The 25,545-nt window shown below is 35.7% G+C and overlaps 3 protein-coding genes across 4 annotated transcripts; all 3 read right to left on the bottom strand.

Annotated features, from left to right (window-relative positions):
* Window positions 1–2,575: 2,575 nt before the first annotated feature.
* wus (TM2 and DnaJ domain-containing protein wurst) lies at window positions 2,576–7,159 on the bottom strand. Its single transcript, XM_090172752.1, has 3 exons — window positions 6,637–7,159; window positions 3,560–4,023; window positions 2,576–3,093 (listed from the first exon to the last, which is right to left on the bottom strand). The coding sequence occupies exons 1-3, from the start codon at window positions 7,019–7,021 to the stop codon at window positions 2,860–2,862; spliced, it is 1,083 nt and encodes a 360-aa protein (XP_090028878.1). The 5' UTR covers window positions 7,022–7,159; the 3' UTR covers window positions 2,576–2,859.
* Window positions 7,160–16,041: 8,882 nt separating this feature from the next.
* On the bottom strand, window positions 16,042–17,107 carry LOC149947512 (retinol dehydrogenase 12-like). The gene has a single exon (XM_090172609.1). It carries the CDS (start codon window positions 17,104–17,106, stop codon window positions 16,114–16,116), a length of 993 nt encoding a protein of 330 aa, XP_090028735.1. The 5' UTR covers window position 17,107; the 3' UTR covers window positions 16,042–16,113.
* A 5,440-nt stretch (window positions 17,108–22,547) lies between these two features.
* LOC149947511 (retinol dehydrogenase 12-like) lies at window positions 22,548–23,844 on the bottom strand. 2 transcript variants are annotated; one of them, XM_090172202.1, is made up of 3 exons: window positions 23,152–23,844; window positions 22,974–23,091; window positions 22,548–22,902 (listed from the first exon to the last, which is right to left on the bottom strand). In XM_090172202.1, the coding sequence occupies exons 1-3, from the start codon at window positions 23,824–23,826 to the stop codon at window positions 22,703–22,705; spliced, it is 993 nt and encodes a 330-aa protein (XP_090028328.1). In that variant the 5' UTR covers window positions 23,827–23,844; the 3' UTR covers window positions 22,548–22,702. The 2 variants fall into 2 exon arrangements, with proteins under 2 accessions (XP_090028328.1, XP_090028329.1); XM_090172203.1 differs by having other exon boundaries at window positions 22,974–23,088.
* Between the last annotated feature and the right edge of the window lie 1,701 nt (window positions 23,845–25,545).

Below are 25,545 nucleotides of genomic sequence, written 5' to 3'. Positions count from 1 at the left end.
TTCCACAACGATGGATAGGGAGAAAGTAACCCCAGAAATGGTTCAACGGGCGTTTGACAACATGATTGTTCGCGCGCAAGCTTGCATCGCAACCGACGGTGGAGTGTTCGAACCAACCTTATAAATTTTGTTCGTATTTAGTTAAAGTTTTTTTCGTATTTGGTTAAATGAAATGTCTCTTTTTGAAAATTCTAATACTATTCCAACATACGTACTTTAAATCAAAATACCTTTTAAAAAGGATCCTACTTTTTCCAACAAACGAAAATTTAAATTGTGGAAATTATAGGACGAAATATTTTAGCTCGCCCAACTTGTCACATTTCAAAATCGAGTGTTTTCAATGAAAAATTCGTATATTGTTTTCGAACCAACGATATTCTTACGTTTTTCGTTGACAAATTTATTCCAGCACCTAGCAGTGGAAATCTAAGATTTAAAATTTATAGGAAACAGTTTTCGAAAAAAAAACACACTTTTTCGAACAAAAAAAAAACATCCATTAGATTATGAAGTTTTAAAATATAAATTATGAAGTTTTAAAATATAGATTATGAAGTTTAAAATATAGATTATGAAGTTTTAAAATATCGCGTGCGTTCAGTTATTTTACTACTTGACGTTCTACGTCTCTCCGTCCACTTTATATATTTGTAGATTTCATACTTTATATTTTTAGATTTCACTTTATATATTTGTAGATTTCATACTTTATATTTTTAGATTTCACTTTATATTTGTAGATTTCATACTTTATATTTGTAGATTTCATACTTTATATTTGGAGATTTCAGACTTTATATTTGTAGATTTCATACTTTATATTTGTAGATTTCATACTTTATATGTTTAGATTTCAGACTTTATATTTATAGATTTCATACTTTATATTTGTAAAAGTGGCCGGGTTACAACGCATATGAAGCTCTTCGTGCCACTGGATCTAACAACTGACCCCCATACACTAACTATAACCGTTAACCTCAACAAGTTTTAATTGCTCAAGTCCTACGAAAGTCTTAAAACGGCCCTGGACAAAATTCAAAACTATGAACCTTTTAGAATTCTATTGTTATATAAAAAGCCAATAGGACTACGTTACTTGTACCCTTCTTTAGGGACAAGTACTTGAAGTACTAAGTAAAAATAAAAAAATTGAAATTGAATTGAATCCTAATTGTTTCCGAAGGCTTGTGTGAAATACTATAATCGAAAGTGTTTGACAATAACTAGTTTTAAACGGAGTATTGGAAAGGTTTAGTAAGTCGTGTGACCGTAGCTTGGGATAGGGTATTGTCACATGATTTCTACAAAAGACTACAATAAAAACAACCCCAATCAAGACTTACCCATATTCCTCCTATGAACTTCAATTGTTTTTACCTGATTGCACGGCCACCTTTAGTGGTTTCCGCGCAGATTTCTTTTTCGCTAAACACCAAACGAATTTTTGGTGGGGACCAATACATTTCTTGTATCGGGGGTAAGGGGACACATTGTTACCCTGTCCCTTCCACGATTAGTTTAAGATGTTTTAATTGGCATTTTTTAAATATCATGACGAAAAATATAAGGCTATAATAAGTGTTTATTCATTACGTATCGTTAATTGCCTTAGTAAGGTTTTTAACCGGTGCTTATACATGAAAAATGAAATAACAAGGATCCACTTTTGTATAAATCTTTTATGTTAAAATTATAATTAAAGCCAAATTCAAATTAAAGTCGAGTTGTCTTTAATTTTAAAATAAAAAGATTTATTAAACAAAAGTGGACTCTAGTTATTTTATCTTGTTGATTACCTTACCTCGAATAACCCTCACTTCCTAATACAAGAATTTCTTTCGGTTTTTTTTGGCAAAAATAAGAACAAAATCTTGAAAAATTAATTAAAATCTACACTACAAAACGCTGTTATCCGAAGCTAAGAGCTATGGAATAGGATGGTCTTTTAGACAATGCTAATGGAATCAGACAAAGTGGATTTCCAGGAATAAATCGCGGAAATATATTGGACAGATGCACATGGTAAATCAGATGAAACGCCCTTAAATAGGACCCAATTAAGGTTTAGATACCCCAGTATCCAGGGCCGGACTGGCTAGTAGTTGGCCCCACCGGCTATGCAATCGTATGGGCCCCATTTCCCATTAATGCAAAATATTTCCTCTTTGGCCCCCAATTTGAGTTGAACCCGATCTGACCGGGCCTGCAAGTATCGAGTAGTTCTGAAAGTCCTTATAGGAAGAACGCGAGCTAACATGGTACGTTCTGGTCTTAGAAGACTTATGGGGCGTCTTTTCAACAGCGCTATTCATACGTTTCGTATAGCCATAAATGGCAATGCTGTCAAAGGATTCTTCGGTTCATGTTTAAATTTTAAAAAAGGTTTTACTTAAGCTCGCTATTATGTTGCACGACTCCCTATATTGTTAAAGTTATTCCTTTGAAACAGGTTCCTTCGTATCCTACCACTTAATATATTGCGTTTTTCCAACACAATTACGGATGGGTAAATATGATTTATCATCTCTCCTAATAGAATATAAAACATAAGGCGTAATTAGTTTTCCAATTATTTAATAATAACTATTTTATTTCAATAAACGTCAACGTTAAATTGGTCCCGTACATCTCTCTCGAATTAATATAGCACCATCATTAATTTATAAAATAAACGAGCAACGATACTATTAAATTCTATATAAAAATAAATAAGTTTAAGTAAAAAAAGTGTTAAGTAATTACTTTTCACAAAACATAAGTAACACTTGGTGAAATAGTAGATATTATTAGCTTTTCACTAGCGTAAACAGTCTCTTTGGAAGGCATTTTGAGGCTTGAGAAATTCAAGGCTTTCTAGAGATCCGAATGGGAAGATTGAGGATTTTCGCGGCTGGCTTTGTTGCGTCTCAGTCGCGTCGTTTTGATATTGGACAGGGTCTCGTAGGCTTTTTGAATCTCGATGAACCTTTCTTGGGCGGTGAGTTTTTCATCCGGATCCTTGTAGCGGTCAGGGTGCCATTGACGCGATAACTTGCGATAGACTATTCGCAGCTCCTCTTCCGTGACTGTCGACGTAAGATTTAACGTCTAAACAGAAAAGATATGACATTTCGTACAATCAGAAGCGTATCATATTTTTCTTTGTTATTCGCCTGAAGCAGGCTCGTTTCAGAAGAAATTTCTTCTTATATTGATTTTCTTAAGCAATTATAGAAATAAATATGGCTGATAAAAAAGTAGATATCTCTAGGCAGTGTAAGTTTTACATTTTAAATTTTGGGCCATAGAAGATACACAAGAGGAATTGCAACTCGGCCGATTGGTCATCCCGGGGTAAATGAGGAATATTTAACGTAATGTTACGACTTATGTCTATTGATATATGTATTCACCGCAAGTATCCCACCCCCCTCCCGGAGAAATCCAAAACTTTAGAGCCTAGAGATACGTTATAAAACATTCTCATCGCTAGGGTTGCTATTCTTCTTTTATATTTTCTATAGTTATATTCCGTTTTAAGAGATATATATTATTTAGTTCCGGTGGAACTTACTTTGAGGGCGTTGGCTTCGCCTTGAGGATCTATAACTTCTAGCAACTGTTTCCAAATTTCCCACCAGCCATTATGCTTAGCGAATTCGTAAAGGTCTTTAATGACGGTTTTGAATTCTTGCCACAGGGGACTCGTGAAGAAGTTCCCGATCGCGTCTCGGCAGAGCACCTTCTCGCCGTTGTTGTCGGTGAACTCGCAGCTGAAGTAGACGGCTGCCGAGATGACGGCCAAGTACAGGACAGCCCAAAAGGCGAAGAACGAGACCCTCGAGACAACACCGCGTTTTTTGGACGGAGTTCGACGCCATTTCTTGCCGTACCAGTTGAATAGGGTGGAAGACAACAACGCCGTCCAGAAGACGTGTTTGAAACTCCAAAAATACAGCGGGTAAGTGGCGTATGCTCCAAGAAGCGGCCAAGACAAACTTCCCTCGTGTCTACCTACATTTCCAACTAGCCATACACCTAAAATTGAAAGTATGTAAGAAGGTTACGTGATTATTTTACATTACAAACTTACAAAAAATACATATCGGGAAAAATGTCACAGAAACAAATATAATTAGCTTATTCAATATAGAAATTTTAGTAGATAATGTGGGTTTATTTCGTTTCCCACGAGGTCCGGAAATAGGACAGAATCAATTCGAAGAAAGTGATTGGAAACATCTACCAGCACCAGGTTTTTCTCGATTTTCACTCAAAATTTACTTAAAAATACTTTGTGACGTCACGAAGAGCCCGAGACTGACTACAATCCCACCTAGGCTTACAGAAGGTGATAGAAATTTACCATACACGATAAATTCACCAAACATGGTGCCAGAACCGTCCCTTGAGTAGGGCGAGCGGGGCAGTGGCTCAGGGCGCCAAAGTTTTAGGGGCGCAAAATCAAAGATTTTCACTTAAATTGGATAATTAAAATTGAAAAATTTCTACCTAAGGTTCTGGGGGCGCCATTTTTATTTTTTTTTGCCCAGGGCGCCATTTGGCCTAGGTACGGCTCTGTATGGTGCATAAATAGAACGGAAATGAAGTGGTCCGCTATCTTGGGCTGTAACGAGGCAGTCCTCCATTCGAAGAGGCGGAAATAGGCAATTTTCTTGAACCAAATAAAATAGGCCGATTCCGAAAGAGGGCGGCATATACACTCTTTTATATCCTTATTTGTGAGAGCTGCCATTTTATTACAGGTCTGATTTAAAATAGTGCCTTCTGCACGCGACGTCTTGAGCTGATGAGCACGTGCAGGCGCCCTTGCCTGTACTATTTTAAAGGGGCTCCAAAGTTCGGTGGCAAAATGTGTGTAAAGTCAGTTAAGTGCGAAATTTACGGTTGACTCTGCCCGCCTCTGCCAAGGCCGAGTGAGGGGTTGGGACTGGGGGGGGGGGGAGAAAAGCACGCTCAATTTTCTTTTTTTTGCCACCGAACTTTGGAGCCCCTTTAAATTAGGCCTGTAATGAAATGGCCGACTTCGTAAAAGAGTGTATATTTTGAAATAGATGTACTAGTCTACTTCCGGTTTCTTCCGCTGCCATAAGGCGGAAATTGTTGGCCTTGGGTATTAGCCTAGCTGATTATTACATCATATTAGGGGAATCGATGCATTGTGACCGTTTAGCGTAAAACGTTTGATCCTGTGCCAAGCTACACCTCAGCCAACGTTGCGCTTATAGGAAATTGGGAAACAAAAATGGTCCATAGGGCCAATTGCTAAAATTATGTTTTTCGTGAAATTCTTTAATGCGCATATATATTATAATGCGGTTGCCATAACCGCGCCGGGAATCCGTTTCTATTTGAACTTGTCGAAGATATTTGAACCAATGTTTGAACAGTAGCATGGATGACGGCCGTTGCGACCCCCTGTGAAAAAAATTTGTGGAGGCGAATGTGGGGGAGATAATACAAGTGTAAAATGCCCTTAGACGAAAATCGGCTAACAACAATAGTTTTTTTTTTCAGTTTTCAAGGACCGTTAGAAACCTAGCTTAAATTTACAGACATTGAATCACGTATTCGGTAAACGGGAATAACTATCATAATTAAATTTATGCTAAAACTCTTACAGGTAAAAAACAGCGAGGATTCGATTCTCCCGGATGTACGAGGAATGCAAAATGTATATGTCAAAATTTGCGCTGTCCAAGTCCCAAGACAACCGAAATGCGTGTTGACAGATGTCGTGAATGCGAAATTCTTCTATTTCTTTCGGGCCGGCGGAAATAGAGAGGTTAAGTCAGCGCCAGAAAATGGCTCGAAAACGTGTAGGGAACACTTGTAGAAGGTGCAGGCTGTACACACAAAGATACTTCTACAATCCTGCAAGTTCCCCCTACACGGTTTCGTGTGCTGGATTAACCAGTCTAATATCACCGACGCGACAGGTTGTATATTTACATTACAAGCGCGAGAGCTTTGTTGTCTCTTTCCTAAATAGATGGCGACAGTGGAGCCACAATTTTATTTTCCAGAGAGCAGCGATTCTGTGTATATGTAATATTTTTAACCGTCACTGAATTTGTCGCTTATACGTGTACTAAAACCTAAATAATAAATTATTATTTCGCGATTTAGGCGGAGTTTTCGATCTAGCAAATGTTATGGTAGATTATGGTAGATGTTGTAAAACTATACCTGGGAATTTTTTTGGATAAAACCAAACATATCAAACTTATGTCAGATTGGAACTTTGAACTACATGGATAGAGTTATCTTTATATAAAAAACATCTGCCAATTTTTTTTCAGGACTATATAGAATGTGGAGATCAACAACTGTTGTTTCCCAAAAGCAATTGCCTTATCAAGCCATACGCAAATGTAAAATATTATACTTGAAATAAACCTACAATACCGCTACCTAATTTACTATTAGGTACATTATATTGTAATTCTAGTGGTAATATAACCTATTCTAATGTAACTGACGAAGCCAGTGGCCCACTCCAGAATGTACCGAATTACACTGAATTTTAAATTTATTTCTGAGTGGATCACTGACTAGTTTATATAACTCAAACTTTAATTGTACCATACCGGTACCGTTAAAACTATTAAAATATGGAAAATAATATACCTAAAGCAACTGATAATGGAGTTAGGCATGCAAAATAAGGTAACTGCCATTCTGGAACAAATTCGTACGGTAAAGCCCATAATGTGAAGTATCCAAGTACATCAGCGACTATCATTTGACCGAAGAGACGACATGTTCCTGAAGGCGGTTGATTATGTTTCCTCATGGATTCACTTAGTTTCGCCAAGTACTCGGAATCATTGTTGGCATCTTTTACATATTCTGGAATTCTCCAAATGTCTCTGAGCCAACCCAATCCAAAGTATCCTCCTGGTAGCATGAACCATATCAAAGCGTGGTAATCCCTTCCAAGGTAGAAGTGATGCAAACCGAGTACGCCGCCAAAAAACCATAACAAATACGTTTTAATTAAACTTTTTGCCATTTTAATTATAAAATTATTATTTGGACGGCTAAAGAAGGTGCATATTTTCGACTGGAAGCTTTGAAATTGGCGTAAGTATTGATAAATCCCGCTTAACAAAACGTCATCTGAATGTTTTCTCACAATTCATCAGTTTCCAATCGGAAGTCACGTTTCCACGGAATTTGGGCTAACGCAGCGCCCTGGGTGTCAGATAATTCTAAATTAAACTTTTATTTCTTACTCCTATTTAGAAAGTGTATGTAGTTGGTACTACCTACAAACCAACTTTTTAATCGTGGGTTCAAAAAATAAAGATTATTACTTATTAAGAGTGAATACTCAAAAAAAAAGAGAGATATATATATATATATATATATATATATATATATATATATATATATATATATATATATTTACCGCATATACCCTTTTTATTTATATTCTGTAAGTTTTTGTTGTTCAATTTAATACCCTGTAACTATACGTCCATTGTGATACGGCCACATATATGCTTACGCTAGCTTAGTGACCGATTTCTTTACTAAATAAATAAATAAATGACCAGTAAGTGTTTGAAATTTGGTAATCCACAGTTTCTGTTGTCCGTGTTAAAACGTACTACGTAGTCTGCTATTGTTTCTTCTATTTTGGCAGGGAGCTATAACTTACCTAGGTAGTTAATGTTTTTTGGCAGTGTTAAGTAATTCAGCGAAAATAAAAGTAAGAAAATAATTAAAATAAGAATACCTTGTTGCAGTTTGCATTAACTTAAATTTATTGAGAAATGATACGCAGTTATATTCATCGAGGTGAATAGGAAAAACATTGGACAGCGGAAATCAAGGCATCTTTGACTGGAAAGTCCATTCTTTCCATATCAAAGTAGTTCAACATCCCACCTGCCTCCTTATTAAGCAAGTTCTCTCCCCACTGGCTTAAGGGGTGTTCCCCTGAGCTCTTCAGTTTCCCCTTCCATAAAAACATGTTGAGGTTAATGGTAATAGTTAATGTAGGGAGCTGTTGGCTCGCGTGGCATGAAGGGCCTGCCACCACCTTCCTACACAATGTAACCCGGCCACCTCAATTAATGGCCTTAAAAGTCGCTTGATGACTTAGGCCTAAGGTGGTGCCTTTTGTATTTGCCTAGCTGATTATTATTAACTCAGAATGTCCGTTCAAGATTTTGTGCAAGGATTTTAGAAGCGTAATCCCCAGTTTTTTAGGAACATAGAAATTACCCCTCAATGTAAAGAAAATATCACAAGAAGAAAAGTAATTGAGAATAATTTTGACAATTTTGATCAAGCTTGAGTTCAGTTCAGTAGCGGCGCTAAGGGCGCGCTGAAGTGGGCTTTAGCCCCCCTGCATTTCTGAGAGGGGCCACATATTTATATTAAAAGGGCCACATATTTATATTAAAGGGGCCACATATTTATATTAAAAGGGCCACATATTTATAATTAAGAGGCCACATATTTGAATTTATGAATTTTCTTTATCTCTAGATATTTGGTTTATTGCCAAGAAAAGTTTTTCTGAAAAAAAAAACTTTCAAAATCCATTTGTTTACTCAATAAGATAGTAGAAGAGAGCGGAAATTGAGAGAAAGTTGAATGGACAATAGAAAGAAAAGAAAGGGAATTTAGGTAAATACCCCGGGCATGCAAGTGTCCCCTCCAGATCGGATAGAAGGTTATATGGGGTCCAGTAAACGTGACGAGAGTCTCAACAATTAAACGACCTTGCTCTTCTCGCTTCCTGGAAAATTTGTAAGGGGTCACTAAAGTTGTAAGGGCCACAAAATAATTAGCCCACCTGTGAAAAAACCTTAGTGGCGCTACTGGTTCAGTTCATGTTTTAACCGCATGATAAATTTCATTGTGGGCATTTAACTCCAAATTGTGTTAAGTTATGATAATTTGGGAACATAAAAGAGGAAATTATACAAGCAATAATGACATTTCAACCAAATCCAAAAGTGTAAATGTTACTTTCGGTACGAATTAGATTTTGGATTCCCCAATATTTATATTTCCTCGTACATATGAAAGAAAGCCTCTTAGATCATGTTGTTTTTTAGAATATTTGGTGAAACATACCCGTTACTCTAACAATTAGAATGTGTTACTTCCAACTAGTAACCAAGTTTTACCAGACATTGTGATTCCAAGCTTAGAAAGTTTTATTTGTCAGCATGGGATTGTTGGTATCGTTATTCCACATAACTAAATGCATTTTCTGCACCCTTTGCGTTAGTTTTTCTTTAGATTTTACGTAAAAACTACCAGGCACACCCGTTTAGGAACATCATTGATAGAAACTTTCATTTCTTGCGGAGTGTGTACATTTTACCCAGATAACAACCTGGTTCTGGATTTCAATGAATTTTTCTCTGTACCTGTTGGAGCACGTACAAGAGGTCATTCCTTAAAATTGAATAAGCCCAAGCTCATACTAACATTCGGCTTAACTCATTTGCTCACAACGTTATAAATGACTGGAACTCTTTGCCCCAAGCTATCATTTCCCCTCGGTAATTATTCCAAATTTTTAAACTTTTTATTAGAACATTTCATTAAGGAATAGATAATCTCATACATGTTTGTATTTATCACTTGTGTAATACTATATTATTAGTATAGCATTAGTATTATTTGTAAATATCACTAGTCACTGTGTGCTACCAGGAATCCATAACGCTACTTGGAATGAGTATCTCCCCATATCCCCTGTGGTGTTTTGTGGCGGAACATTGTGGGAGGGGCTAAAACGCTTATACCGCCCCAAGGTTCTTAAATCGCGCATGCTTTTTTCCCTAATTTAATTCCAGATTTTGGTGGGAGCCCTGAGATACGGAACCGAAACCCTACAAAATAATTAAATACAACCAGCCATTGCTCTATTGTACAAAGCTATGAAATGTAAAATAATAATGCAGTTGAATATTTATCTTTGCCTTGATTATTTCAGTATTTAAGTAAAAAGTACGAAAATTAATATTCGTGGTATGAAATGAATATAGCTGCAATGTAGCATCTAGTCTGGCTGCTATTTTGCTTTCAATAAAAGCCGCTCTCTTTTTCTACCCCCATCCCTAAAGGGCGAGTCGCTGAATAAAATAGTCACGTGTTTATGTTAGTTTTATTATTTTGTAGGCTAAATTTGATAGCGCGCGCAGGGCCGTGCAGACAGAGCCGTACCTAGACCAAATGACGCCCTGGGCAAAACATCAAAATGGTGTCCTCATAAACTTAGGTAGAAATATTTTACGAAAAACTAATACTCAGAGAAAAATATTTATTTTAAAATAACATTTATTTTAAATTTTTATTTTTCTGGCCTTTATTGCCGAAAACTTGTCGATAACCATATCGAACAGGGCCGGATTAACCACAAGGCCGAATAGGCCTGGGCCTAGGGCACCAAGCCTATAAGGGGCACCGCGAGGGTTCGAAAAAAATAAAAGTACAAAACTTTAATCATTTGCTTTTCACAAAATATTTTCCGGAGTTATTTTAGTAAATGCTTCCACCCTTATGAACCAAAAACGTTTGATTGTCACATTCTCTGACGGACTGCCGTCTAAGCCCTGACGTCTGATGACATACTAAATTGAGGAAGCGCCTAGCTCGCTTCGCTCGCTATTGAAAGGAGGGCACCAAAATTAACTTGGGCCTAGGGCCCCATAAAGTCTTAATCCGGCCCTGATATCGAAATTAGGTTTTTTTTGGACATTTCGTATTATATCGATAAAATTGAGAGATTTGTAGAAAATTAAAGTTCTACGAGCCTTAGTATAGTCTAACATTTCGATAAGGTTTTTTTTTTGAGTTTCGTGAGTTCTACTGTATCCCAAAAATATCTTTTGTAAAACCTTTTTCGGCGAATTGACGGCAGTGTAGCCGCCGGACTAAGGAAAGCAAAATTCGTAATTGGACAGATATATATTTATGTTTCATTATTTTCGAGTTTTAGTGAAATATTTTCAATTTATTTTAATTTTTCAATATCTAATTTAAATAAAAATCTTCAATTTTGCGCCCCTACAATTTTTGCGCCCTGGGTCGCTGCCCCGCTCGCCCTACCCAAGGGACGGTGCTGCGTGCAGATGGGGGGGGGGGCAAAATTACCGGGGCCCGGGCGGATGAGGCCCATCGAAGAAGCTCAAGGGGGGGGGGTGCAAATCGAAGGGGCCCGCAAGTAAGTTTGACCCCGGGCCCCAGAATGCCTCTGCACGGCCCTGAGCGCGCGCAATTATTTTTCATTCTGAATGCGCGTGAGAAATCGAACGAGTCCTTCAATGCGCGCTTTAAAATATAACGCTTTTGACCTGCCTCTCTCTTTTAGGTAAATCGCTGAACAGGTTTTATTTATTTGAATCAGGGGGGTCCACTGGGCATTTTGACCCGTAAATATTTTAATACAATTTTAGTAGTTGGAAATAAAAAGATTTCGAAATATTTGCTACAAGTAAAAGCATATAAATTACATAATAATAATAAGTATGACACTTTTAATTGCTTTAATGCAAATTTCCTGGCCAAATTGGTTTTCGACACTGACATTCTCGCCAAGCTCCGACTTAATGGAATTGCACTCGAACTGAGTAGTATGATATCGTCTTTGGAAGTAATATATTTTGCCTTAAACATAATTAGACACTGAGAACTAAACCTAAATTTCGCAACAGCTCTGAAAATCAATTCGGTGGTAATTTTGGCTAATTCACATACTTATTGTTATTAGGTTACTTATCGTAAAAGCAATAGACACCTGGACGTTCTGGGAACGTGACTGTCGATTGTGGCTTAAAGCTTTGTCTGGCAAATTTGATCGAAATTTTGCAGCTTCCACGTTGGTTGGTGCTTCGTCGGTAACCGACTAGCCGTCACAAGCGTACATGGTGACTTTTACGCAACAACCATCGAAACGTTCCGTCACCGATATCAAGTTTTCTCAAAGATTTTGGAAATAATTTCAAAATCTTTTAATGAGCCAGTAGCGTTCTCTTAATTCTTACAGCTGAACATTTAGAATATTAACGTGAAATATTTTGACCCCGATCCAGCACTTTCCTTGGGGCTTTTAGATGTAAAGCGAAGGCCCAATCGAATTAAACTGAAATAAGGTTACTATAACTATTTACGCATAACTGATGAAGAAGAAATGTATGGTAATCAAAACGTAAAAAGGGGAAGATAAAGTTGGTCATGACCAGTAAATATTTTTAAACTAGACGGTCTGGTGGTTACATTGACCAGTAGTTTTGAAAGTCTTATGTCTACGATTGGTGCGCGACCCACGGTCGTTTGCTGCATATTACATTTAACACGTGACACCGTAATTAAATATAACTGTGAAAGGCTCATAATATTGCGTAGCCCTATATTCAGCATAGTCGAACGAAAATTAAGCGCTGTGCCATTTTTGCTCGGTTGCGATGGCAGGGCTGCCCTCTATCACCCTTGCTATTCATTCTGTATCTGGATGATCTAGCTCTAGAACTACGTCGTACAGGGGTGGGAGCGGTGTGGAATGGTCCATATTCTCAGTTCAAGCTAGCCTGTCTGTTTTACGCCGGTGACATAGTCCTTTTTTCCAACATGGGATTTTGACTGAAGAATTTTAAGAAAATTTAAAAATATCAAAATACCAAAAATTATAATAAATTGATAAAAATTGACGAAAAAAATCAAAATTGATCACATTTTGATCAATTTGAACAAAATGGGTGAAAATGAACCGATATGGCTTAAATTGGAAAAAATTTGAGAAAAAAAATTAAAAAAATACAAACTTTGAAAAAAATATTTCAAAATTGATTAATATAATTTTTTTTTAAATTGAAAAAATATTGATAAAAAACAGTAGTTTCGATCAAAATTCATAGGAATTGACGGAAATTTATAAGTTGCGTACTGTGTAAAATTGGATTAATGTATAGATAAATTGCGATTTTTTTAAAAACAAAGTATTTACTTTGGTCAATTTGATCAAACTTGACCAAAATTGGAAAATAATAGATCTAAATTAGCCCAATTTTAAAGTTTTGTAAAAATTATATAAAAATAAACTAAATTCGACCAACTATCTCAAAATGTATTAAATTTTTTTTTTCAAAATTGAAAAATGCTAATAACACTGAAAAAATTCTCAAAACCAATAGTTTCGATCCAAAACGATCAAAATTGATAGACATTTATGGAAATTTATTTATATAGATAAATTGCTTTTTTTAAATCATTTTCCTAATTTGGAAAATTAATAGATCAAAATTAGCAAAATCTTTAAATTTTGTAAAAAAAAAGTATAATTTTTTTTAAAAAATCAGTAGTTTCTATCAAAAACCGCATTAATTTCCAATCTATATCCCAAGTTGTTTTGGTTCTAAAAGTTCTAAAATATTATTTACTTGATAAATAATAAATAAAAAAATAAATGAAAATCATTAAAAATTATTTCTATCAAATAAAATTGGGTAAAAAACCTTTTAAAAATTAAATATTTGGATTAAATTGGGTAAACCTTGGAAAATAAGTTATTTGTAATAAAATTGGGTGAAATTCATTAACAATTATTTATATCAAATCAAATTGGATTAAATTTATTAAATTGGGTGAAATAAAGAAATTACGCTAAAATTGACCCAAATTCGGATAAAAAATAAAAAAATATTAAAATTGGGTAAAATAAAGAGATTTCGCTAAAACTGATCCAAATTGGGTAAAATAAAGAATAGCTAGCCGCCAAATGACAGCGATTTTGACGATTTTTGGGCTTTTATAGGTGATTTTGCATGCCTACAATTAAATACGGATGAAAGCGAACAAATTTGGGTAAAACCTATAAATATTAGTTACTTCAAGTAAAATTGGGAAAAATTATTATTTATTTCCAATAAAATTAGGAAAAAATATTATTTATTTCAAATAAAATTGGGAAAAATTATTATTTATTTCAAATAAAATTGGGAAAAAGTCTTATTTATTTCAAATAAAATTGGGAAAAATTATTATTTATTTCAAATAAAATTGGGAAAAATTATTATTTATTTCAAATAAAATTGGGAAAAAGTCTTATTTATTTCAAATAAAATTGGGAAAAATTATTATTTGTTTCAAATAAAATTGGGAAAAATTATTATTTATTTCAAATAAAATTGGGTAAACGCGTAAATATTTCAATTATACTTGAGTAAACCATCGAATAAGTTATTTTTAATTAAATTCACAATTGTTAGTAAAAAATCATGTTGGTTGGTAGAAAACGGAAATGACGAACTAATTTCTTTCCTATATAGTATTATAGTACTGTATATAAATATGTTTGTGTAACGTATAACGTACTTAAAAAGGTAAAATATGAGAAAACAAATGATTAGAAAAACCGAGAAACGTTTAATAACAACAAATAAAACAATTTTGTATTACACTGTTTCTTAAAATAATCAATACTAATAATTTAAAAATTTTGCTAATTTTGATCTATTATTTTCCAAATTTGAAAAATAATTAAAAAAAAAGCAATTTATCTATATTAATAAATTTCCATCAATTCCTATCAATTTTGATCGTTTTGGATCGAAACTATTGATTTTGATCATTTTTTTCAGTGTTTTTAACATTTTTCAATTTTGAAAAAAAATATTTGAAACAATTTTGAGATAGTTGGTCGAATTTAGTTTATTTTTCTATAATTTTTACAAAACTTTAAAATAGTTGATTTTATGAAATGTCTTTACGCTTGCCGAACTTGTTAAAATTTTGCCCTGGAATAGTTCAGCCAAAGCCTAAGAATGAGTTCATAAACTCTTTAGTGGGACAGAAAACGGATCCACAGCTGAAGCGGGGAGGCAACATTTCAACAATATGGCCAAGGTTATTTTATAAAAAGAACTATTGGGCTAATTTAGATCTATTATTTTCCAATTTTGGTCAAGTTTGATCAAATTGACCAAAATAAATACTTTAATTTAATTAAATTTAATCTCTATTATGTTGATTAAAACACGTTTAAATCTAATTTATTCATGATTAAATCCTATTAAAATGATTAAATCGTGATTAGTATGATTAAATCGCGATTAGAAATTAGAACGAGAATCAGAATTATTATATTGGTGATTGGAATGAATATAATTGTGCGTGATTAGAACGAGCGGATTAGAATAATTTAATATAGAAAAAAAAGTAGTTCCTATAACAATGTTACCTTAATTACTAAGCGGTGATAACTTGATACAACTTACAAAGCTGTGATGTTTTCTTATGTTTGAAATAAAATGTGATAAGTTAATTTTCCAATCATTTCAGTCAAACACAATTGCGATAAAGCCATCAATATTTATAATTAATCGTACTTTAGTTTTGATTTTAATTATAAAATCTCGATTAAATCTAATTAAAATGATTAAATCTAATTAAAATGATTAAAATTAGTAAATCTGATTAAATCCTGATTAAGAAGGTTAGATCATGATTAGAATGTTTAAATCTCGTTTAAATCGTGATTAGATTGAATAAATGGTGATTAGATTTTTTAATCTTGATTACCCTGATTTAATCAAGTTTAACCCTGATTTAATCATTTTACTATGATTAAGACGCACCCAAAAGTGACCTGCCCCTCGGGTACTTCGGCAAATTATGTCTCTAAGGCGAGTGCCTAATTTAAGACCCGAAGGCAATTTTTATCTTTAGTCTTCAATTAATTTACGTCGGTGGCTTCTTCTCGTTGCAAAATACGACCAATAAATGTGCTGAACTTCGGTTATATCACTGGTAACAGCGCAGAATACAAGATTGAGCTTAAAACCACCGCTAAAAATACATTTAAAATTTACGTTGAATAATTTCTGCTATTTATTATTTATTTTTAAATAATAATAATAATTACTCGTACATTTTGTATTATTTCAAAATAATAATATGTATAAATATATATATCTCAACATGTACAGTTCAACTTACATATGAAGAATGAGATACACGTACGTAGTATGGAAAATAATCAATGAAATAAGATGAAAAATATGGAAACGAAATTAATATTAATTTGGAGGGAATAACACCTGCTAGCATTTAATTATTGGTCATAAACGAAGTTAGAGTTTAAATCAAACACGTCGTCAGGTCCCTTAACGTCGCTGCGTCGTCGACACTGGGTGACTTGGTAACCGTCTGACTAAATTTCCACAACCATTTCCTCATTTCCACGCTCCTAGAAGCCGGACTACTGAAAGCCTGACCACAGTCACTCAAGTACGCGCCGGACACGTTGTCCAATTCGTCGGAAAGAATGGCGTGCGTAACCGTCTCGGCTCCTTCGAACGGCGTTTTCAAAGCCAAGTTCTTGATAATGAAGCCGAAGAACCTGATGTAATTTGGCAGATGGCACGCGATATCCGATTCCGTATTTCCCGGGTTGACCGCGTTAACCGTGACCTTCGCGTCCTTAAGCTTGTCGGCCAGTTCTCTCGTGAAGAGGACGTTAGCCAATTTCGTATTGGCGTACATCCATTGAGGAACGCGACAACCAGGCCTCGCGTAGATGTCGTTTAAGTCTATCCGGCCCGCGAAATGGAAATAACTCGTCAGGTTCACGATCTTCGCATTCGGTGTCCGGAGAATCAACGGCAGAAGAGAAGTGGTCAACAGAAAATGACCGAAATGGTTAGTGGCGAAGTGAAGTTCCAAGCCCTCGGCATTCGTCAGACCGGATCTCTCGGCCACGATTCCCGCGTTGTTTATTAGAACATCCAATCTTTTCTCCGTACCGCCTAGAAGTTTCACGCAAGCGCGGACGGAGTCGAAATTCGAGAGATCCAATTGAACGGAGAACACATTTTCGTTTCCACTTTCGCGTTTGATATCGTTGGCCGCTTCGTAAGCTTTCTTGAGATCCCTACAGGCCAGAATAACTCTAGCTTTCCTCTTGGCCATGTCCAACGCGACGACTTTCCCAATGCCTCTATTCGCTCCCGTGATTAGGACCGTCTTCCCTGTCATCATTTTGTCGCTCTTGAACCTCCCTTTGGAAATGACGTACCACGATTTGGCCAGAAAACTAACCGCACCTAGCGTCGCGATTAACCACAGCGCCATTTCGAGGATCATATTGTAAATCATTTGTGGCGCGCGCGCGCGAGCTAGTTCGAATCTTTGAACGTTCTGCCGCGGATCGGTTGTCGTTAGTTCGATATAAATATGAAACCACGCTACCCCCTTTTTGCTCTCGGAAATTTGAAACCCGCCCGGAAACCTTTATCCGTCAAGGCCTTTCGATTTCGGAACAGTGGAGTAGACAATAGAGTTTCCGTTTCCAACATCCCCCCCTCCCCAGTGGCGTAGGAACCAGGGGGGGGGGCAAGGGGGGCAATGCCCCTCCCTAGAATTTTGCTGGGAGGGGCAACTAATGTTATTGCCCCCTCCAACTTTTTGGTCAGTTGAAATCTTCAAAAGGCTCAAATTCTCATTTTAAAAGCATAAAAAACTTATAGAACCTCAACTGTGTTTACATTTCAGTCATTTCCCGCCAATTTACATAGTAGTAAAATGTACACGTGCATTCGGGGAAGCTACGCTCCATTAAAAATTCAAAACCATTCTCCAGACGCCTTTTGGTTTGTCTTTGCCCCCTCCAGGCTCCAACTTCTAGAACGTTCCTACGCCCCTGCGTAAGTTATATTTTATCATACGATATAATGCAAATGTGATGATTCTTTTGATACTAATTCCTACAGTTGTATATGGACAGCCTGTTTTACAAATATTTAAATTTATTATTAAAGTAGAACGTGTAAATAATACTAATAATTTGTAGTGATCTTATAATTCTCTTATTTTCCATGTTAAAATTATTTGATTGAGCGCGACACTACCACCCTAGCTACTACTGTATTGTTGGTTGTATCACAAAAACATAAACATGTATGTTATACAGATTACTTTTTCAATTTTTATTCATATAAAGGTACTTTATTCCCCGGGTTCAAATTGTGGGTGTTTTTCTTCATTTCTGTTCGTTGAAAATTTTGAAGAGTTCAAGTACGAATTTTTATATATAATCTTAAAGATAAAACTTAAGTAGAATATCTTGGGCTATAGTTTGCGAAAATTCGTATTAAGAATGCTGCTCCATTACTGTTGCAAAAGCTTTTCCCTCAATTATAACCAGGTTATTGGAAGAAAGTTTAGATATATTTCAAGGATAACGAAAAAATAAGAAATTATTACATTTCTAAGTCTTCTCACAGCTAACAATGACCTTATTTCGACACGTGTCCTTTATATCCCGGCCTGGCTTGGGTATTAGCCTAGCTGATTTTTTATTTTATTTATATTTTTTTATCCTTTCGCTTTCACCTAACTTACGTTATCTTAAAAAGAAAAAGAAAAAATTTTCCGGCGAAGTTTGGCTCTCGTTACAATAATAGTTGCCTTAAGCCCTTTCTTTGATAAATCCCCACAGGAAAAGGTCTAGCGGTGTCCAATTGGGAGTCCTTGCAGGCCAAAGAACTGGCCCATTTCTTGAGATCAATCTGTGAGGAAACTCGTTGTTCAGGAATTCAATCACCTCTCTGTGATAATGTGGTGGGGACCATCTTGCTGAAACCAAAATAGGCGTTTTTCAGCCAAAGGAAGGTCATTAATTGCCTCTGCAAGCTCGTTCTGTAAAAAAAAGGCTAATAGTTCTGGTAGATTTGTCGTTGAGATTTTGAAGGTTTTCGTCCTGTCATAGGTGATAATTTTGATGGTTGAAAAGTGTTATCAAAGTCCAAATTAGGTTGACCCAATCCACGAAACCTAGGTTCTACATTATCAAACTTTTGAAAGTCGCTGACAGTTCGCTTTACTGTATTTAGGGATGGCCTTCAGTTTGGATGTCGCACTTGAAAACTCTCACACACTCCTATTTGATTTCGGACACCTCCAAAGTACAGGGCAACAATTTCGGCACGCTCCGCTCTTGATTAACGAACCGTATTTCGAAAGAATGCAGATCTCGATAATATTAAACAAAAAGTCAATTCCATATAAATACCAAAAATGTATGTTAACTTTAAACCATTTATGTCCAATTAGATGTTTTTCAAGTCGCGTTTAAAAGTGTAAAATTGTATTTTTTCCATCGAACCCAAGGTATTCGTAGGTTTCAGATGATGCTCTACTAATTCTCAATTGTCAAAAAATTGATCTAGTACCTAGTGGTGAAAAAATAATGTTTCTAAAAGTGTTAAAATATTTTCAGAAAACGATGAAATTTCACTAATCAAAATCCCCCGGTGTATTTACTTAAGTTAAGTAGTTTTCGTAAAAATCTCTTGTCTGAACAAAAAACACCGTGTATATTAGCTAATTCCACTTTAGCGTACAACATGATTTTATACATATTGCGTAATAATCACTCTTAATTTAATTGAAAGAATATTTCCACATTAACAAAATACTACTAAAGAGTAAAGTTACGGTTTTAGATGCCGTTGGTACTTTAATAATTGTATATTATATGTATACAATTAATAATGTATAAAAAAAACTCAAGTTACGAATAAAACCGTTTATCAGCTTTGGTTAGTATTACCTTTTGCCCTTCATCAATTTCCCTGAAAAAAAAAATTAAAAAAGTCTCGACTCGTGAAGGTAGCGAAAATGAAATAAATATACGTTGATGTACGGCAATAATTATATTTCACATCTGGTAGAGGCTGCTGATATAGAGGTTAATCACCCGGCGCTATGAACAGGAAGGTCTTTGTTTTCACAATGCTTCGCGGAGGTTTCCCGTTTTATAAATAGGGCGTGAAAATTCCTAGTTACGAAGTGAGAAAAGAGGAGGGGCTAATCGACTTTCACCCAGATATTTCAAACGGCTTTGGGGCCCTTTAAGATAACTTAGTAGTGTAGTCGAAGCAATCTGAAGTTCCCGTTAAAACTTATAGATGGCTGTGTTTAATCTCTCGATAGTAATATATTTTTTTCTAGAGAATATCTATAGATATAAAATTTCTTCGTATTGCTGTTGAAATGCCTAGCCTAAGCCTTTAGTAATAACAATAATAAAACTTTCGACGTAGGCCTTATTATAAATAATTTGAGTACTTATGACAAGTAAATGCGAATGCTCTTATAAATTTTCACATTGACGGAGTAAAATTATATAAACGTCACTGAATTTACAATCTAAAAAGTGACAACCCCCTGTTCACAAAGAAGGTAGAGAATGATTTTCCTTGAAATTTGATTATACAGCTCAGCGATTCCGATTCCTTATATTCAAGTAAGTGACAGTTACTATTCGCGTAAATTTAAAGAACTTTTTTCTTTCGTATTGCTTTAAAAATTGTCCTTGAAAATTGTCGATTGTATTATCTGAATAGTTACTTGATTTAATTTTTTTCTAGCAACTTTTATTATATATGTTAGTTCATGGACCATGTGCTATTGAATTTAAAATATTGTCAGAAAAAAAGCTGTTTTTTTCGCGCCCTATTTCCTTCTTATTTACAAAAATGAAAAGATTTTGAAAACTCGCCCCAAGGCCCATGAAGCTCGCCTGTTCAATCTTGTTTGTTCTGAGAAGACCCACTGTCCGAGAAAAGCAGTATCCAATTTAGTAATGTGAAAACAGACACATTATTAAGGCCTATTCACACGAGCCGACATTGTTGGTTCAAAGGAATTGCTAATTACCTAATGGAGAATGGAAGAAAAATTTACGCAACGTGTTGTTCATATAAACGTTTTTGTTGAGCAAGTTTTAAAGTATGGTCTTTTTTTAAATCTAATAAATTTCGTTCCTTTTTATTTAACAAAACCATATAGTCCAAGAGCCCATGACAAAATAAGCGTGTGATAAGGTACACGATGGGTCAAGGTATTTTTTAATTAGGTTAGTGATTTTTAACAAAGAACTGTTTGTCTTAAGGGTCAAAGTGGGGGATTTCCCGAAAAACGAACCACGTGAGGTCACTTCCGGTGACCTTGAAAATTGATATGACCTGATATTGGTATCATTCGATTGGTCTCAACGTGCTCTTACCACATATCACTAAATTAACCTTCAAATTTGAACCAAACGGCGTATAAGACTAAAAAAAGAATTTTGTCTTATACATGTAATTTTGGGAGGGTCTCGAAATTAGTTTTTTAATCTTATACGCGTCTTGGTTCAGATTTGAAGGTTAATTTAGCGATATTTGGTAAGAGCACGTTGAGACAAATCGAATGATACCAATATCAGGTCATATCAATTTTCAAGGTCACCGGAAGTGACGTCACGTGGTTCGTATTTCCGGAAAGCCCCCACTTTGACCCGTAAGACAAACAGTTCTTTGTTACAAATCACTAACCTAATTCAAAAATACCTTGAGTCATCGTGTACCTTAATTATCACATCCTTATTTTGTCATGGGCTCTTGGACTAATATAAGTCACGTAAAAACAAGAAGTATGACAATTATATATTAAATTTATCACCCAACTGATTTCCAGAGCTATTGCGCAATCGAGAACTCCCTGGTTCCCAAACTTTTTGAATGGTGGAACACTTTTGTATCTGAAAAAATTCCGCGATGGGAGGGGAGGGGGTCACAAACCCCCATATTTATTTTTTAAATAAAGTTTAACTATTTATTAGCGCTACTTGCGGTTTTATTTATCACATTTTTGATTTAAATTAAAATATTTAATAAAATTGAATTATTTAATTTAATAAAATTGAGCAGCAGGACTCCCAAAAAGGAATAAAAAAAACTAAAAATGCATAAGCTCCCACGAAAACGGAAGATAATTTATACCCAAGATAGTATGTGCTCGCCGTCTAACTACAACAAATAAATAGCATTAAAATAAAGCCTAAATACACAGCATACGTTTTACCAAAAGTAAGTGAACCGAAGTTATCAGACTGCTATACTCCCCATGTTGGAAGCGTTTTCCAAATTTTTCCGTGGAACCCTAGATTCTAAAGAATACGAAACTTCAGCATAAGCCGTAATGTCCGATTTCTGTTATATTCGCGACCGGAGCAATTTTCAAATTGAGAGGAGAGATGCTTAAGCCTTTGCAACGGCAGCAGACTTTGACATTTATAAATTATAATTTAGGTGGTTAGGGAAAGTCACCGAGATAATTTAAGGGATTTGAAAATTGCACTGGATAGATTTATTTTCGGAATACTTGAACTTTAAATCTATATCATTTTTTTAAATATAATTCTAAACAGCAATATTAATTTAATTTAAAATGTCTAACTCCATAAAACCGCGTAAAAGAGACGCAAAAACGATATTTTCAGCGAACTGTGTCAGTCCCAAGGATGATACCCAAGGATGATAATATACTACTTATTACAATTTCAAGTCCATGTTAGAGCTGGGTCAAAATGTTAAAAAAAAGGTTCGATCAGAAAATTAGCTGTAAACAATAGGCAGTGTCATACTTATTGGTCTTATGTTATTTATGACAAATCAAAATGAAAATATGGAAATTGGCACCTTTATTGTAATAGTAAAGAATAACCAGCCGAAATCTCGACAACTATTTCTGGAGGGTGTTAATGAAAATGTAACGTGCGTTGAGAATTAGTATTCAAAACTGTCCTCACAACAAAGTTTGCAAAAATTTTGGTTCGTGAGAAGAGGGCTTATCATATTCGTGGTTAAATAAATCCCAAATCATATTTGTTTTAACTAATCATTCATCCCATTTTGTCCACGCTTAGACCTGTGATCCTGTGGCTGAAATTCCACAACCAATTCATTTGGAAAGCGTCATTAGACGACGGACTGGAAATTGCTTTTCGACAATCGGCCAAATACTGTCCACTAACCCCATCCAGGTCCTCGGAAACGGCGGCGTAGATCGACGTCTGAGCTCCTTCCTCGACGCTCTTGACCACTAAAAATTATAATTACTTTACCAAATTATATTTACTATTTTAACTTTAAACTATAAAGAAGTTTTTAAACCTAAAAATTTGACAAGGGGCCCGAAGATGAGCATCCATCTCGGACAGTGGTTTGCGATGTCCGTTTCCGTGTTTCCCGGATGAACCGCGTTTACTGTCACGCCAGATCCATCCAACTTCTAAAAAACACCATTCACTGAACCGATTTAATTTTTTTAAATTTAAATCGAGATAAGTACCTTACTAAGAGCGCGAGTGAAGAGAATATTGGCCAGTTTGGTGTTGGAGTACATTCCGATGGGTCCTCTGGAATGGTTGTTGCCGTACATGTCGTTCAAGTCGATAGTTCCCCAGAAATGCATTACCGACGACACATTGACGATCCGGGATGGGACGCTTCGTTTCAACAAAGGCAGAAGTAGCATTGTCAACAGAAATGGTCCGAAGTAATTGGTGGCGTAATGTTCCTCCAAGCTGTCTTCCGTCAACTTTACGGTAGTATCGGCGACAATCGCGGCGTTGTTGATTAGGACGTCTAGCCTATCTTCGGATTCCAAGAAGGTATGGCAAAATTCCCGAATAGACTTGAAAGAACTCAGATCTAGTTTAGCAACTCCCACGTTCGGATTTCCCGTTTTAATTTTGATTTCTTCAACCGCTTCTCTCGCCTTGTCCAGATTTCTGCACGCCAGAATTACCTTCGCCTTCCGACGTGCCAGATCCATGGCCGTGGCTTTACCAATTCCCCGGTTAGCCCCGGTAATTAACACCGTTTTTCCATCTAGCGTTCGTTCGCTTCTACATTTTCCAGTGGTTAATCTGTAGCACAACTTTACCAGTAGCATCAACAAAGTACTGGACCCAAGAATGAGTGATACGTAAGCTAAAGTATTAACCGTATTCTTCGATACCATTTTAACTACTGGTAGAACGATAATTTAATCAATCCTTTCTGAGCCTAACTATCCACGTAGCAAACACTAAGAATCTTTATAATTCCTAGTTGTTAATTCATTGGGAACGTGGTCTCAAAGTCTATGATTTTCGTTAGAAATGTTCAAAGTCTTTATTGGAAATTTGTCTATTCAGCGGACGGATGTTTCGTGAACCACCGAGTAATACCGTGGTTTAAGAAACCTATCAGCTCATTCGCTATATATATGTATTTTTCACACCTGTTAAATACTCGAAATGGATTCCCTCCTCCCCGCGCCATTTTATCGTTGTTTTTGAAAATGTACTTGTTAAAGGTCTGAAGTCTAGAGACCAATAACTTTTAACTGAACTCTCCCTCCCTTCAATATTCTATACACTGTTGATTCCTGAGCAAGTCGCGAGTGGAAAAAAAAATAACCGAGAAAGAGAGATATTGCATTGGAATACCCGATTGTTTTAAAATGATGACCTTAACTAAGCAAAACAAAATTATGAGTGTTTACTCATGGTTCCCATTGGAAGAAGGCGTTTTGATGAGATTCAATATGCCAAGTGTACGACGCTCTTCTGTTGCGAAACGTCTTTCTTTCGTAAGGTAACTTCCGCGTCTCTATAGTGGAAACCTAGTGTCACCCCCTTTACCCTATCGTGCCTCGCCGTCGAACCCTGGTCTCCATCTTGACCAAATATATCGTGAAACCTAATTATACAATGTGTGCCAACTTTTCGGTAGTGGGAATTTATATTTTTTTGTAGTATCCAAAATGACAAATTTGCATATTCTAGAAGTATTTCAATTTCAATTTACATCAGAAAAAACAATGACAACGCCATACGACTACTTGTTTATTTCCACAACCCCAAGGACATATGATTTGGATGTTCTTAATGGGCCTCCTCTTTGTTTGCTCTAGCCGAAAATCGAGAGTATTCGGGGAACTCTGGCCTCGAAAAACATCGATTTATCGTCCGCTTTGACGACTTTCCTTTTTTTTTCACACTTATGGGTATTAAATTGTTATTTGCTCATGACTTTGACCCAGAGTAATCCTCGATGGAGCCTCAATCCCCCCGTTGAGTTTGCTGAGCGAAGTGCTGTCTAACCTTGGACGAATATGGTCTAACCTTCAGTTTGGTAAACTGTTGTAGTTTTATGTAAAAGTACCAGGAAATTTCTACTTGGTTGTTTTTGGTATAAAGGTTAAGGTTTTACGTATTTTGCTTTTCTATTTTGCTCGTAAAAAGTCTTGTATTTCGTATATTGGAACTTATAAGCGCCCATTATTCATTACAAAATATTTTTAAGAGGAATTAGAATTTATTAAGTTAAGTTTTGATAATACACATATGAAATAGTTGTATTTTACATTTTCCAATAAGTCACGTGAATTTATAACAATAAGTTCGTTTAAAGGGCCACACCAGCGCAGCGTTGGAAAAATCTGGGTTAAAATTCGTACCTTTTGGCCATCATATGCTGGGACGTTGGCGCGGGAAACTAGTAAATTTCAATAACCGCTGCAGCTGTAGCGTTTAAAAATTTATAATTGTACATGCATATTGTCATAATCACTCATAAGTATGCTTCCGTTTAACATTTTCATAGAAAAAATTAACACGAAACATATTAGTGGACCATAAATATCGTGCTCCTGAGGCACGAGTTAACCTATAGATTCTGCACGTCTTATAAATCC

This window comes from Leiobunum rupestre, chromosome 4 (assembly GCF_980474605.1).
Source record: "Leiobunum rupestre chromosome 4, qqLeiRupe1.1.hap1, whole genome shotgun sequence".
Classification (NCBI taxonomy): Eukaryota; Metazoa; Arthropoda; class Arachnida; order Opiliones; family Sclerosomatidae; genus Leiobunum; species Leiobunum rupestre.
This window is presented reverse-complemented; position numbering and strand designations above follow the sequence as displayed.

Coding starts and splice junctions, on each gene's coding strand:
- wus (XM_090172752.1), bottom strand. CDS start 7,021: ATGGCAAAAAGTTTAATTAAAACGTATTTGTTATGGTTTTTTGGCGGC. Junction 4,024..6,636: donor TCCATTATCAGTTGCTTTAG/GTATATTATTTT, acceptor TTTCAATTTTAG/GTGTATGGCTAGTTGGAAAT. Junction 3,094..3,559: donor GCGAAGCCAACGCCCTCAAA/GTAAGTTCCACC, acceptor TTTTCTGTTTAG/ACGTTAAATCTTACGTCGAC.
- LOC149947512 (XM_090172609.1), bottom strand. CDS start 17,106: ATGGCGCTGTGGTTAATCGCGACGCTAGGTGCGGTTAGTTTTCTGGCC.
- LOC149947511 (XM_090172202.1), bottom strand. CDS start 23,826: ATGGTATCGAAGAATACGGTTAATACTTTAGCTTACGTATCACTCATT. Junction 23,092..23,151: donor TCACTCGCGCTCTTAGTAAG/GTACTTATCTCG, acceptor GGTGTTTTTTAG/AAGTTGGATGGATCTGGCGT. Junction 22,903..22,973: donor GCCCCTTGTCAAATTTTTAG/GTTTAAAAACTT, acceptor TATAATTTTTAG/TGGTCAAGAGCGTCGAGGAA.